This window comes from Staurois parvus, unplaced genomic scaffold (genome assembly GCF_062004578.1).
Source record: "Staurois parvus isolate SC_StPar_1 unplaced genomic scaffold, SC_StPar_1.0 ptg001255l, whole genome shotgun sequence".
NCBI classification, from domain to species: domain Eukaryota; kingdom Metazoa; phylum Chordata; class Amphibia; order Anura; family Ranidae; genus Staurois; species Staurois parvus.
Genome location: NW_028319051.1, coordinates 950,001 through 965,909, shown reverse-complemented (window position 1 = coordinate 965,909; position 15,909 = coordinate 950,001). Strand labels below are relative to the sequence as shown.

The 15,909-nt window shown below is 41.3% G+C and overlaps 1 protein-coding gene across 1 annotated transcript in view; it reads left to right on the top strand.

The window, feature by feature from the left end:
• STK11IP (serine/threonine kinase 11 interacting protein) overlaps window positions 1-15,909 on the top strand; it is a 74,915-nt gene that overhangs the window by 23,050 nt on the left and 35,956 nt on the right. The window contains exons 8-16 of the mRNA XM_089660633.1: window positions 252-381; window positions 472-575; window positions 4,347-4,433; window positions 4,513-4,557; window positions 6,395-6,535; window positions 6,671-6,749; window positions 9,793-10,170; window positions 12,091-12,287; window positions 14,582-14,692. Coding sequence (XP_089516759.1) covers window positions 252-381; window positions 472-575; window positions 4,347-4,433; window positions 4,513-4,557; window positions 6,395-6,535; window positions 6,671-6,749; window positions 9,793-10,170; window positions 12,091-12,287; window positions 14,582-14,692 — 1,272 coding nt within the window. The remainder of the gene's footprint in view (window positions 1-251; window positions 382-471; window positions 576-4,346; window positions 4,434-4,512; window positions 4,558-6,394; window positions 6,536-6,670; window positions 6,750-9,792; window positions 10,171-12,090; window positions 12,288-14,581; window positions 14,693-15,909) is intronic.

Here is a 15,909-nt window from a genome sequence, read left to right as displayed (position 1 = left end):
TTTCACCCTTTTCTGCAAAGTGTGAGTTTTGCTTTGTCTGAATAGCTTTCAGCCAGAAATATGTATGGAGCAAATCAAAAATGCGGCAAATGTTTTAGCTTTGAACTTTCCTCCTGCTAGCTTGAGGTCAGGTCTCTATGTCCTTGATCTTAGGTTCATATTGAAGATGCTGCCCTCCTGAACTTTATTCATGCCTTTGATGTATTAAAAGGCTTCAGTCATGTCTTATAATATGTGTTGTTGGGTTCTAGATTCTCTCTGAGCTCCAGCACCTGAATCTGGCGTATAATTCACTGGAATCCTTCCCGGAGCTCAGCATACAGTCCAGCGTACAGCTCCAAACTGTTATCTTAAGTTACAACAAGCTGTCCTGCACCAAAGGTCAGTCTGTATGTGTATGTATGTGTGATCCATGTGTGTTTGACAAGGGCACATTCATGAAACTTCTCTGACTGTATTTTCCAATCACAGGGCTGGAACATCTCACAAACCTTCATCACTTGGATCTGTCATATAACCTGCTGGACAATCACTCACAGCTCAAAGGTTTAGCTCGGATGCATAACCTGAAAGAGGTAAAGTGGATACAGCTGCTTTGAGTGGGTTGGTTTTGAAAATAACTTATTTGGTTTACACATTTAAAAAAGTTTAATGCCGCCACGGTGTGGTTCACTGGCTGCAGGCTTGTTGCTCCCTAGTAGTTTCAATTGTGTTGCTCTCCAGCCGCCATGACCGTCTTGCTCACCAACAGTTGTGGCTGTGAAGTTCCCTGTGCCTGCTGTCATATTGGTCTTCTGTTGCTGTTAGGATATGGCCTTCCTAAACATATCCCAGGCTTCATTAAGTATATACTGTACAGGGGTAGACAAAAAAAATGGAAACACTACATTATTTGCAGATGTGCAAGTGCCGTAACATTCTTTTGCTTCCGCTGTGTAATGAGACACCTAGCGATTAGGTGGGAAGCCTCACTTTCGTCACTGTGTGCGCTGCTAGTAGTAGGGAGTCATGTTACAGCATACCCCTTTAACCTCCTCCCGCACACCATATACGAAATGACAGCACAAGGCGGTTCTCTTGTTCTGGAAGGATGTCATATGACGTCCTCCCACTCCTAACCTTCGGACACAGCGGATCACCGATCAAAGGAAAGAGCCAAAGACGTCAGCTTGGTCATGTGATCAGCTGTCTCCAATCACAGCTGACCACATGTACATATGGAAATGCCAGATATCGGCACTCTCCTCACGAGCTGTCACGCTGACAGCTCAAGAGGAGAGGAGAGCCGGTAATTGGCATGCCTCAGAGGGGACATGTACACTGATCATCAGGGCACTGATGATCAGTGTAGCCCAAGCAGTGCCACCTGTCGGTGTCCATGAATGCCAGCTGTCAGTACTCCTCAATGCCACCTGCCAGTGCCCATCGGTGCCACATCAATGCCACATGGTGAATACCAGTGCACATCAATGCCACATATCAGTGCCCATCTGAGCTGCCTTTCAGTGCCGCCTATCAGTGCCATATATGAGTGCTGCCTTTCACTGACCATCAGTGCCACCTACCAATGCCACCTATCAGTGCAGCCTATCAGCGCCCATCACTGCAGCCTCATTAGTGCACATCCATGAAGGAGAAGAATCACTTATTTACAAACTTTTATAACAAAACCTAAGAAAACTTTTTTTTTTTTTTTTTTAATTTTCAGTTTTTGGTTTGTTTAGCAAAAGATAAAAAACCCAGAGGTGATTAAATATTACCAAAAAAAAGCTCCACCTATGTAAAAAAAAAAATGATAAAAATTTCATATAAGTACTGTGTTGCATGCCTGCACAATTGTCATTCAAAGTGTGACAGCGCTGAAAGCTGAAAATTGGCCTGGGCAGGAAGGGGGTATAAGTGCCCGTTAGGCAAGGGGTTAAAGAGGACAAATTGTTGGTGCCACTTAGAAGGTGCTTCTGACTGAAGTTGCCAATGTAATTGCTGTGTCGCGAGGTACAGTATCAAAGGTTAAGAGGGCATATACAGTTTCTGGGAAACCGTCATCTGATAAGCATAAGCAAGGTCGACGCGGTCAACTGACCAAAAGAGACAAAAAACATTGCATTGGATTGTAGCCCGGTATAACAAAACTGCTGCAAAAGTGACTGCAGAGCTCAATCTCAGTCCCGTGAAGACTGAGCTGCAGTTTGGGAGTAGCTCTGACCCAGTCATCCATCCGTTACAATTTCGTTCTTGACAAAGTTTCTCAAATCCTTTTGCTTGCCTATTTTGTCTGCTTTTAACATATTAAATTCAGAGGCAACATGTTAACTTGCTGCATAATATATCCCACCCACTTTCAGGTGCCATTGCCATGACATAATCGATGTTCTTCACTTTACCAGTCAATGGTCATAATGTTATGGCTGCTGCAGGAAATTGGCAGTGCTGAAATATAACAAAGGTTAAAGTGATATTAAAGGAAATTTTTTTTTTTAATAGCAAACATGGCATACTTCCCTGCTCTGTGCAGTGATTTTGCACAGAGCAGCCCTGATCCTCATCATTTTGAGTCCCCTGCCAGCGCTCCTGGCCCTTCCCTCAAGCCAAGTGCCTCCACAGCAAGCAACTTGCTATTGGGGGGGCATCCAAGCAGGCCCCTCCCGAGCCATTGCTCTGCGTGTCCATTCACACACAGCCATGGCTCAACACCCCCCCCCCCCCCCACATGCTGTGATTGACAGCAGTGGAAGTTAGTGACTCCCACTGATGTTTCAGCCTATGGGAGACTCGTGCACATCCCTGGATAGCGATGGGATGGGGCTTAGGTAAGTATTGGGGGGGCTGCTGCATGCAGAAGGTTTGTTTTACCTTCATACATAGAATGCATGAAGGTAAAAAGCATTGAGCCTTTACGACCACTTTAACACTTGTCTACTACTTTTACCCCCTTCCTGCCCAGGCCAATTTTTAGCTGTCAGCATTGTCGCACTGTGACAATTGTGTGGTCATACAACACTGTAACCATGACATTTTTTGCATTTTTTTTTACGTAAATAGAGCTTTCTTTTGGTGTTCTTTAATCCCCACTGGGGTTTTTATTTTTTGATAAAATTGTTTTAAAAAATAACGGTAATTTTTCTCCTTCACTGATGTGCACTGATGAGGCAGAACTAGTGGGCATTGATGAGGCACTGATGAGACTGCACTGAAATGCGGCAATGATGAGAAAATGATAGGCGACACTGATGTGCACTAATTGGCATCACTGAAGCGCACTAATAGGCAGCATTGTAAGACACTGATAAGTGGCACTGACTGGCAGCACTGCTGGGCACTATTGGGGCTGCAGTGATAATCAGTGCCCTGATTATCAGTGCAGATGTCTCCTTCCACACCTGCCAGTTATTGACAGTACTTTCCTCGCGCTGTGACAGCATGAGGAAAGTGCTGCCGATAGCCGGCAAGTGTGGTCTACATTGTAATCAGCTGATCATGTGATAAACGGCCGCTGTGATTGGCCCGTTACCATAACGTGATCAGCTATGTCTGAAAAACACAGCGATCACAGTGCGCATTTTCTTAACCAGCAAGTGGTTAAAAAAAGGTGAATACTTAATTTTATTTTAAAAAATAAATAAACATGGTGATTTTTGTTTTTTTTTGTACGCAGTGTTTCAGAAAACTAAATATTAATATATGCTTTACTTCTACTTTAAATATATGTCAGACTTCTAAACAAATCACAAAAACAACTCTGCAAGAAGAGAGGTATTATACTCTCCTCTCCAGTCTTCCAGGTTTCCTATCTTTCCTCTGTTCTAGCACTGAATCCTTTAGTCTGTTTGGCATTTGACACTTCCAGGTGTGTCAAGTACCTTTTATCCACCATGTGTGCTGTGGCTCCATTTTTCCCTTGTGTCACTGCTGATTCCTGATGTGGTATAGGGGTGGGAAGAAAGAACCAGCGAGTAGCAGGGTACACAGGCATTCAACACTAACTGAATTGACAGATACTGAAGTGACTGACAGAACTGCAGGGCTAGAATGGAGGGGAGGTAGGAGACCAGGATCACTGTAGAGGTTTGTATACTACTGTTTATAGGGAATTGCCCTTTGGATTCAGGGTCTCTTAAAGGATTTTCACAAATTTAATGCAGTGTTAGTTGACCGCTAGCACTTTAAATGTCCACATTTTATTACCAGCTTCCTATGTTTGCAAATAAATACCAAGGTCTCACTGATATGATTATTCCCTAAGCTCTACATTGGTTTTAATGAACCTGCGGAAGGACACCATTGCCATATAATGTAACTGCAGACAACTCCCCGCTATATTATATCCCCGCTTGTTTGCTTTCCAGCTCATCCTGGAAGGAAATCCTATGTGCTACCTCCCAGACCATCGAGCACTGACCGCCCAACACCTGTCCCGTAAAGCCTCTGACAAGGTGAGTGATAGAGAATGCTGCTGGTAACGTTGTGGATGAAAAACGTCCCGTATTTAAACATTTGTCTTGGTGTTGTCAGGTTTTACTGGATGGAAATCTGATAACCGCATTGGATAAAGTCATGGTGAGTCTTGAACATTTTATTATAATGTGTAATTAAACCTAAAATATTTCCTGCCCCGAGCTTTAAGATAATGTTCACCGGGCTTCTGGCCAATTCCTCATTTTGTTAGAAAAATCTGTCTGCTTTTCAGAGGACTTCTCGGTGCTGCTAGCCTCTTGGCTCCTGGCAGTGCTAGCAAACAGTCTGACAGGTCCCTGTGCGAGATATCTCTATGGACCTGGAACAAGGGGGGGGGGGGGGGTTAGGGAGTATAGAAGATTTCTTACCGTACGAGATCTACCATAATATCCAGACTAGGGCTGCAACTAACGATTGTTTTAAAGGTGAATTACTTGGCCGATTTATTGTTTCGATTCAATCAGATAAAAACCTCCAATATACAATTTCTAATCATTTAATGAACAAACAGATTGTTACACACAAACGACAGAATAAACTTTTGAACTTTGCATTAGCATTCCACAACTGTATGCATTATTAAAAAGCAGAAGTAAAGCACAACACAGCTTAATGTAAAAAAAAAAAAAAAAAAAAGTGTGCATGTGTAATCTAGTTAATATGTAAAGCTAAAAAAGACCGAGCTCTTGAACGTCTGTATGCATTGGTAAATAGGAATAACCAGCTATATGGTTAGGGAACCAAATATCTAATTCACTCTCAGAATAACAGAAGAGAGATCTAAACCTATAGAGGTTGAATCTGGTAAATATCAGACTCTGAGATCAAAATGTTTATTTAACAAATAAAAAAAAATAGCCTAAAACACTTTTTTTTTTTTTTTCAAATTCTTATTACGGTAAAGGTAAAATACAAGAGTCAGCACAAATACAATAGACAGCATCCATTGCCAAGTAAAGATCTAAAACTGATTCATAATGGGCCATTAAAAATCACAGTATAAATGTATAATATAACAAAGTGTCAGTCATATTAGCAAGAAAAGGAATGAAAGGAAAATGTAGCAAAGAGATGAGGCACTTTTATGGGATAAATAAAAGTGCAAGTATACCATACAGTTTCAGCAACTCACATATATATACACAATAACGGACAGCCTACTTCCTCCTCCTCCACTAACCAGATAAGCACAATGGGGGTGGGATATTGCACCTTGATTGATGAAAGCTTCACCTCCCTGTCTTTCTAAGAAGCAGGCTGGAGGGGCGTGGCAGAAATCTGCCCACACCCTGGTATTGCCAAAAAAATGTATATTTGTATATATTCAAATATATATTTGTATGCAATTTAAAACAGTTTGAGAGTTTATTTTTACTCTGTATCCCAAAGGCTGTAGGTTTTTTTTTTTTTTATAATGAACATGTGACCAGCAGCAGAGGACTAGATGCTCCTCCTGCTTATGTTTCCCTGCAGACAGGCTGGGAAAGAGCTGGGTCATGTGACCGCTGTATATCAATTAGAACCCTATATAGGAACCATGGGCAAGTGAGATTGAAGGGAAGTGGCAGGGGAGGGGTGGGTCATCCTGTATCTTTACTGTAGTTCCACAGCAAGTGTTGATTTACTAAAGGAAAATATTCTGTGCACTTTGCAAGTGCAGTTGCACTCATTGTGGCAAAGCTTCACTTCATTATGATTGGATGATGGAAATCAGCAGAGCTTTACCATATCTACATTACATCTATTTTGTCTTTAGTAAATCCACCCCTAATATAGCCACTTCTTGCTTTACAACCATTTATGTGTATCCTGATTAGTATGTGTTTATATGTCTCTGAAAGTGGTAATCCTAATCAGACCAGTTTCTCCAATCATTCCTGTAACTGTTTTGGCTAGCTTCTACGTCTTGCTTTAAAAGTACTTCTGTTTTTCCCCACAGACTACATACGTGTACAGAGAGCGGATAATACTGCCACGAGGCTACAATTCGGCCACAGAGAGTTCCTGCACTGGGGAACTGAGCGACAGCTGCTCTGCTCCAGAGAGGATCGCCACCCGGATTCCTCGCAAAAAATCCAAGGTGAGGTGCCATAGTGGACAAGATGACGACAAAGGTTCACTGTGAAAGGGTTTATTACTGTCAGTAACATTTCCTGAAATGTGCTTGATTTGGTATATTTACTCCAGGTCATGTCATTCTTCTCATTTAACTCAGGTTAAAGTCCGCAGAGCCAGCATCTCAGAACCCAGTGACAGCGAATGTGAGCGGGAGCCGCGGAGTCAGCCAGTAGTGGGTATGTGATCTCGCAATGTTATTTCTATACATTTGTGTCAACGCTCCCTCTTGGCTGAGGTGTATGACATGCACAGTGGTTACATAGGATACGTGGTTGCATGATCATCACATTTCCTAAAAGGAGTGAAGCCCCCCCAAGGCCAAAGAGGTTCAGACTATTGGAGTGCAAAGAACGCCATGGAGTTTCCTACTGATGTTCTATCCAAACACACAAAAAAAAAGAAAAAATTGAGGGTACAGTATTTCAAGACCGCGCAATTGTCATTCAAAGTGCGACAGCGCTGAAAGCTGAAAATTGGCTTGGGCAGGAAGGGGATAAGTGTCCGGTATTGAAGTGGTTAAAAACAACAGCAACTTTTGCTGCAATTTTGATTTAGATGCTGCTTCATGCAATAATCTCTTTTCACCACTAGATGTCCTCCATCCTCTGGGTTGATCAAATGCTGCCATTGTGGGCTTCTCATTCTACAACTACTAGTTCCCTGGCTATCATGCTACCTTCTTGCTTTAATACTTTACATTTCTGACATCGAAGCAGGGGCGGACTGACCATTTGGAAACTTGGGCACTGCCCGAGGGCTCGGGATCAGTAGGGGGCCCCATGAGATGCCCCTGCTACCTTTTTCATAGGCTTTTTTGAGGCAAGGACACGGGCCCCATGATCCCCTATTGCCCGGGGGCCCCATGAGTTGTCAGTCCGCCCCTGCATAGAAGTATGGACTTCTGACTTTACTCCAGACAACTAGCTTTTTCAGAAAAGTCAGGAATGACAAACCCAATTTTTATCTTTTGAAAGGTTTACTTTAAAATCCTCAACTAAATATAGTTTTTAAAAGAAATTTGTGCTGTTGATTTCCTTTTTAAAGATTCTCTTTGTTTGGCTGCTTCTCTGTCTTCGTTTTATCTCAGGGCTCGTTCACACCATGGTGCAGACACATACGTTTTTCTGCAAGGGTACAACAAAACCAATTGTTACTGACTAGTATTATGTGCACATTTTGTTGTTGTGCAGGAATCTGCAAGTTATATAAAACTCATTGAATCGTGTATGTAAACTGATGTTTCTGCAAGTGAAATCTGCAGGTCAGTTTCCATCAGTTTTCATGCACGTATAGTGTGAATGACAGTCATTAACCACTTCCCATCTGGCCCATGTATATAAACGGCTGGACGGTGGCAGTGCAGGGTCGGGTGGTCGTTTCTAAACAGCCTCCCTGCCCCCTGCTTGTGCGCGGTCCCTGGGAGCGCGCAGCCCTGCGATCCGGTGCCCACTGTGTCCGGAGTGAACACCGATTGTCGGACAGGACCTCTGTGTGAGGTCCGATCATGTGATCACTGATTGGCCAATCAGTGATCACATGCAGAGTAGTAAGCAAGGTGTCACTTCTGACATCATTGCTTACTATGTGTGAAATCTGTGAATGATCACAGAGATCACATAATACAGGGCTATTCACAACAGCCTTGTACTATGTGACAACCTGTGACCAATCACAGCTCACACAGTATTTCTCAATGGCTGCAAGAATGCAGCCAGATAGAAGGAGAAATGATTGCTTTTACAGCCATAAACGGCCGGACGGTGGCAGTGCTGGGTCGGGTGGCCGTTTATAAATGGCATCCCCGCCCCCTGCTTGTGCGCGTTCCCTGGGAGCACACAGTACCTTGATCCGGTGCCCGCTGTGTCCTCCGGACACAGTGAAACACCGATCGTCATACGGGACCTCTGTGCGAGGTCCCAATCATGTGATCACTGATTGGCCAATCAGTGATCACATGTAGAGTAGTAAGCAAGCTGTCACTTCTGACATCATTGCTTACTATGTGTGAAATCTGTGAATGATCACAGAGATCACATGGTACAGGGCTATTCACAACAGCCTTGTACTATGTGACAACCTGTGACCAATCACAGCTCACACAGTATTTCTCAATGGCTGCAAGAATGCAGCCAGAGAGAAGGAGAAATGATTGCTTTTACACCCATAAAGGCTGTAAAAGCAATCAGTGTAAAAAAAAAATATATATATATTCATCACCCCCCACAAGTAGTACTGCTAGGGTGACAGTATGTTAAAAAAAAAATATATATAAAAAAAGTTTAAAAATGATAATTTTTGGTTATAAACTAATTTGGTTTTTTTTTTTTTTTTTTTACTAAAAAGATAACGGAATAAATTTTGGCTAAGATTTATGATGAAATGCTATTTATTTGCAAATTTTTATAAGAAAGGCCACTTTTTTCAAAAATTTTTGGACTTTTTCATTTACATAGCAAAAAAAAATAAAAATCCGAGTGGTGAATAAATACCACCAAAATAAAGCTTTATCTGTCTCAAAAAAATGCTAAAAAATTCCTATGGGTACAGTGTTGCATGACCGCGCAATTATCATTCAACGTGTGATATCGCTGAAAGCTGAAAATTGGCCTGGGCAGGAAGGGGGTAAAATTGTCCGAACTTGAAGCGGTTAAAGTGCATAGATAGAAGTGGAAAAAAAATCACTCAATGCATAAATGTTGATTAAATATAAATAGAGTCCAAAAAGGAAAGATCTAAGAAAAATAAGTGCATCAAATATGAATCTCTATGTGAAAGAGTGCAATGATATACATTGAAAGCAGCCGAAGGTCCTGTGCTGACAACCTCTTCACTGCTGTGCTCCACACCAATGGTACCAAAGCTGCTTACCTCAAATCATGGGAGGTCTAACAGCATTTATAGGGAGAAATCCCAAACTGGATGGATGGGTGTATGGTCTCCTCCGGTCCTGCACGTTGTTATATACTAGGCATCTATTCGCATAAGTAGCAAGTAAATCGGTATATCAAAAAAACAGCATCCAACACCCCAGCAGGCGTGATGACGTCACTACTGTAGCTCTGCCCAGGGGCATATGGTGTTTAATTGGGATGTTAAAGAAGCTCATATAGGTGTGATGGTCAAGTTTCTACAAATGTTTGTGTGTATGGTGTGTTCAGAGTTGTACTACTTTACCTGTTATATCATCCACTCCTTGCTACACTTTATCGCCCTGTACAGTTCTGCAACACCAAAGAGACATTGAGCGCACAGATAGCTTCCGTGAACAGTTTGGCGAAGATTGGTTGCAGTACCGCTCTCACCTGGAGGAGGAGCTCAATAAGGACCGAAATGGCAATACCCCCAGAAATCCCGTATATTCCCAGCCTTTCACGAAGAGCAAGTCATCGCCCATAACACTGCAGACAGCTGGCAGAACAGGCAGCCTGTCACCTGTCCCTGCAAACCCAGGTCCAGCTAGACCTCCCACCCCGGAGGTCAGCACAGCCCCTCTAGCCGCAGATCTGCTGATAGAAAAGATAGAGGATGTCCTGGAGGATGGATTGTGGGAGCCGCAGACAATCGACAAGACAGAGGAGGAGGAGGAGATTATAAAAGGTAAGGTGTGCATGTTCTGTAAATGATACTGTCCCATTGCACCTTCATTGATTTGATACAATGGCACTGGGCAATTCATTGTCAGGGGCCCCTTTGGGGAGATTTGCCCTAATGTCCGGTTTGTGTGACACCTGTAAAAGAAAATGGGGGGTGGGGGCATCAATGAGATGAGGACGAACAGAAAGCAATTAGAAAACATTTTCAGATTTTTATCCTTCTCAGCTGTACACTTTTTTTTTACCCGTTTTTTTGTCTGTGTCTCCGTTGCAGATATGCCCCATTATTTCTTGTCCTGACAGGAAGTGAGGATAAATTTCTCCCTTAAAGGAGACACAGCAAGGAAAACCTGACATAGGTTCTAGCCCTTCCCACTCTTTTGAAAACTAAATAAAAGCTTTTGTCTTTTCTATCCCTCGGAGAACCAGTCTTCAGTAAAAATGAATTCTCTTCTATTAGTTTAGTTATTTTCTCTATTGTACATGAGTTGGAACATAAACATCAATATTTCCACATGGAAGAAAAATATATTTTAAAAATATTATTCCCAAATATATTGGCCTATATTTGAAATACTACAATTTTGGCTGTATTAAATATATTTTAAGATATATTTCAATAAAAATATATATTGTATGTTGAAATGCGTTATTACAAAATATATGAAAAATACTTTTAAAATTACATTACATATACTCTGTAAACATGCGTTTAGCCTACATTTTTGGAATGCATTTACAAATATATGTTAAAAATATATGTTAAAATGATTTTATGTGTTAAAAAAAAATCTGATATTATATATAATATTTGAAAAAAATATATTTTTAAAAATTTTTCATATATTTTGTAATATATAAAAACGCATTTCAACATGCTTTTATTTATTTATATATATATATATATATATATATATATATATATATATATATTTCAGGTACTTGTACAGCGCCGTCAATTGACGCAGCTCTTTACATATATATTGTACATTCACATCAGTCCCTAACCCTCAAGGGGCGTACAGTCTAAAGTCCCTAACTTACATTCATACATACACATACTAGGGACAATTTACACAGGAGCCAATTCACCTACCAGCATGTCTTTGGAGTGTGGGAGGAAACCGGAGTACCCGGAGGAAACCCACGCAGGCACAGGGAGAACATGCAAACTCCAGGCAGGTTGTGCCGTGGTTTGGATTCAAGCCAACGACCCTAGTACTGCCAGGCGGAAGTGCTAACCACTTAGCCACTGTGCTGCCCACATACATGCATACATAAATGTTGAAATGCGTTTGTTATATATTACAAAACATATGAAAATATTTTTAAAAATATAATTTTTTCAAATATATTCTTCAGATATTTTTTTAATTTATATTTGTAAATGCATTTCAAAAATGTAGATTGAATGCATGTTTAAAGACGTACAGTATATTTGAAAATGTATTTTTCATATATTTTGTAATAACGCATTTCAACATACAGTATATATATTTATTGAAATATATTGAATACAGCCAAAATTGTAGCATTTCAAATATTTGTCCATATATTTGGGAAAAATATATTTCAAATACATATATTTTTCTTTCATGTGGGTTGTCTTAATACTTTGGACTCCAATGCTCTGTACAATGATAACTTTTACTCATTTGTCATTTTGAAACACTTTGTTAATATTTGCAACTTTTACAATAAAAAAAAAAAAAATGTTCAGAATAAAAAAATGAATTTGCACGCTTCAATTGAGTTGTTATAGTGCATCCTTACCTATTTTTTGTTCTTTAGTTACTTGTATTCTCTCCTTGGCAGAGCAGACAATGTAAAGCCATATAGTAATTTTATATTCGATCTCAATAAACTTCCTTTATAGGATAAATAATCATTTTTGTGCTCATGGCATTTGTGTTTACCTCTCTAGATGCCCTATGCTTGCCAGTAACTGTATGCCCTATTTTGGATGGGCAGCCACGTAACCCTGACTGGCCATGGGTCTTTGTGCGTGTAACTCGCCAGCACCTCCTGGAGATCGATCTGGAACGTGGAAGGGTGCTGGTTCGGAGGGAGCTTCAAAGTTTGCGGGAAATTCAGACCTCGGTCACTCAGTGGGACTGGAATGTAAGAAGAGGCGGGCTGCCTCAGTTTGGGCTCAGTCTGCAAGTAGAGTTGTGTGTTCTATGGCAGCTTGGCACCTGTTCCATCATACTAATAATGAGGAATTATGGGTAATGACGAAGTCTTGTAGAACCCAGGATGGTTCAGCAACATTATCCTCCTGCAAGACCGTAGTGTAACTACATGTAACCAACCTTCCTGTCCGGCCTATAGCAGATTGACAGCTGGGTGGGACACTCGCCGTTGTGACTGGGTGTCATATGACCACCTGTGAAAACGAGCAGCGGGGCCGCGCAGCGGCTCGATCTGTCACTGTCTGTGTCCACGGGATGACATATCACTACACCAGCCGGTTGCCGGTGTCACATGACCGCTGTGACCGATCACAGCAGATCACATGTCAATTGTATACAATGGATGGCTTCCTGTCATGCCATCCGTTGTATACAATTATGTTGTTAGCTATGACTGGTCAAGGCAGTCACATGATACAGACAGGGCCAATCACAGCCCATCTGTATCATGTGATGAGCTTTGCCCAATCACAGCTAATCACAAAAGACTGAATGAATCCGTTTAATTCAGTAACAATGTTTGCAAATATCAATGAAATACATTGTTATTAGCAATCATGTGTTAAAAAAAAAAAATCCTGATCTCTTGCCCAGTGTAGTTCAATTTTACTATGGTAGCATTGTATTGCTTTGGCCACAGTGTGCTAAAAAATAAAATAGTAAAAAAAAATGAAGAAATTAAATAGCAACATTCCAAAAAAAATACAAATTCAATTATTATTTTCACCAAAGAAATATAGCAGAATACATTGTGACCTAAATTTATGAAGGAATGTTATTTGCAAAATATTATATCAGAAATGAAGAAAAGTGTTTGTTTTTTTTTTTTGTTTTTTTTTAAATAGAATAATAGAAAAATTCAGTGGTGATTAAATACCACCAAAAGAAAGCTCTATTTGTGTGAAAACAAATGATACTTTCATATGGGTACAGTGTTGCATGACTGCGGAATTGTCATTCAAAGTGCGACAGTGCTGAAAGCTGAAAATGGGCCTGGGGAGGAAGGGGGGTATAAGTGCCCAGTATTGAAGTGGTTAAGAACAGGAGACTATGGGGAGGTATGCAGAGTAGAACCCATGTTGGTTAGATTGATCCCTGGCTCCTCCGCTAATATGTCTTTTTATAAAATTATTTTTCAAATATGTAATCTACCTTCATACTCTCAAAAGTGTCTGCAAATAAATGTATGTAGCCATTAATTTATAACCGAATACTTTTCTATATACTGATTGGGCACAATTAAAGCTAAACTCCAGGAATTCAGGCACTTTGTAAAATCTGCTGGCATACTGTGAGTTAAGTTCAACATGGTGCATGCCACCTCATGGACTTATCGCTTTCATTTACATCTGACAGTTTTTTATGGAGCTCTGGGAGTTCAGCTATTGCTACACTCCCAGGGCCCTGCCAGGAGAGATGCTTTTCTCATATACAGCAGCAGCTGTGCCTGCCCCTCCCATGCACTGTCCATTCGCAGAGGTCTTTGTATTTTATGAATGAGTTCACATAATACAAAGCACTCTGTGTAACTGGACTGTGGAGAGGAGGGGCAGGCACTGCAGCTACAGTAAGTAGTTGAGGTACATCGTTGGCGCACCAGAACTATAGCAAAAGCTATGTTCCTGGTGCTTGGTAAACATAAAAATTAAAGAGAAGTCCACAAGGTGGCATGTACCTTGTTGGTCTTAATCCCTGGTATTCCAGTACATTCCACAAAGTAGCGGAATTCCTGGAGTTCGACTTTGATGCAATCCTAACCAAGTGAGGAGTTGGGGCATCTGAGATGGACTCTAAAAATATTTCAACAAGTTTCCTTGGATGCATCTCCTACATCGCTTACACAGGAAAAGGCACGGTCAGCAGTTGAAGTCAACCAGTTTATTTGTATAATCTGGACAGTCTCATACTGGAACATGATGACTTCCAAAGGAGAAAGAACAGGGATTACCTCATATATTTGCTGCAGGTCCTTTATTGTCCAATCAGCAGGCTGCAGAAAGACAGGTGACTAATGTAGAAGAATAGCAAGTTTTTTTTTTTTTGTTTTTTTTTGTTTTTTTTTCCTTTTAGGTCACCCATCAGATAGACAACCAGGATTTTTTATGGGGGAAAGGTTTCAAATACTAGCACGCAGGATGCTTGGATGCGATGGGCATAGAACTGATATTTTTGTGGTTATGGCTTTCAATCAGTTCTGCTGTAATACCCGTTTATCTCTTTTAGGGGGAGGAGCAAGAGCTTCCTGTGCTGGCGCTGTTCTTCCATTCGGTATGTGAGGATAAGCAGTGTGCTCGCTACGTGGTACTGGACAATACGTCTGAGATCTCCATAAAGGTGAGCCATTGGCAAGACCACACCAAAAGATTATGAACCTGCTTTACCATTCGCAGGGTGTGACATGACAGTTAACCTCCTCGGCGGTATGATTCTTTACGATTTTTTTTGTGCTGAAAGCGGTACCATTTTTTTGCATGGAAATATGTAGTTTTTTATTGTAGGCTGTAATTTTTAGGAATAACTCACTGAAATCTGTACGAACAAGAGTCTAGTAAACATCCCGGATATGATAAAACTTGAAACACGAAATCATAAATTACAATTTAATAAATAATCATAAAAAATAATATAATAATAATAAATGTAATTCAATAATCTAATCAAACCAAAAACACTGAAATTTGAAATACAGAGGCAAATTCGCACATCGCTGAGCAAAGTCGCAAAATCGTTTTCAGTGTCTGATGATGAATTTCCCCACAAATCATCACTCAATTCTGCAAGTGGTTCTGATTTACTATCACTGTTCTCTAGCTCGTCTAAAACCGCTTTTGACGTAAAGGGACACTTTTTGGACGCCATGGACTTTTCTAAGTTTCCAGGCAGAAAGAACAGTCAAAATGCAGGCAGGGCGCAGGACAAAGCACTCGGGACAAAATGTATGTGAAATGCATTGAAACAGCAATGACAGCAAAATGACATTTTTTAAAAATTTCAAATTTCCCGCCGGTTCCGGCGCCCGAACGTCCCGACGTCACAGGGACCGGAACACAGAAGCCGGATGCCGGCATCAGCCGGAGGAGATGGCCGGGGACGCTGCAGGGGACACATCGCGGGAGCGAAGGACAAGGTAAGTGCTGCAGGGACCCCCTGAGCAACGCCGCATGGTAAGCCCGAGTGTAGCTCGGGGTTACCGCTCTTGGTTTTGAAATTTTACCCCGAGCTACACTCGGGAATACCGCTAACGAGGTTAATGACTAGAAATCATAAAGCAGCCCAAAAATTTTGCAATTTTCGATCCTTCCACCACAGGTGAAGGAGAGAAAATTGCTTAACTCCCTCATTAACACAGTCAGTGTTTGATTTGGGTATCTCCCTTGAAGCGCTATTGTGTTTTGCCAGCGGGGAGCCTTCCCTGCCGACTGAGCACAATGATCAGTGCTCGCAGCTATAGCCTCAGGCCGTAATCACATGGCAAAATCCGACAGGCTGGTTTTTACTCAAGTTGAACGATGGATCGACTTCAGTACAACCAGCCTGCCCATAGATGGATT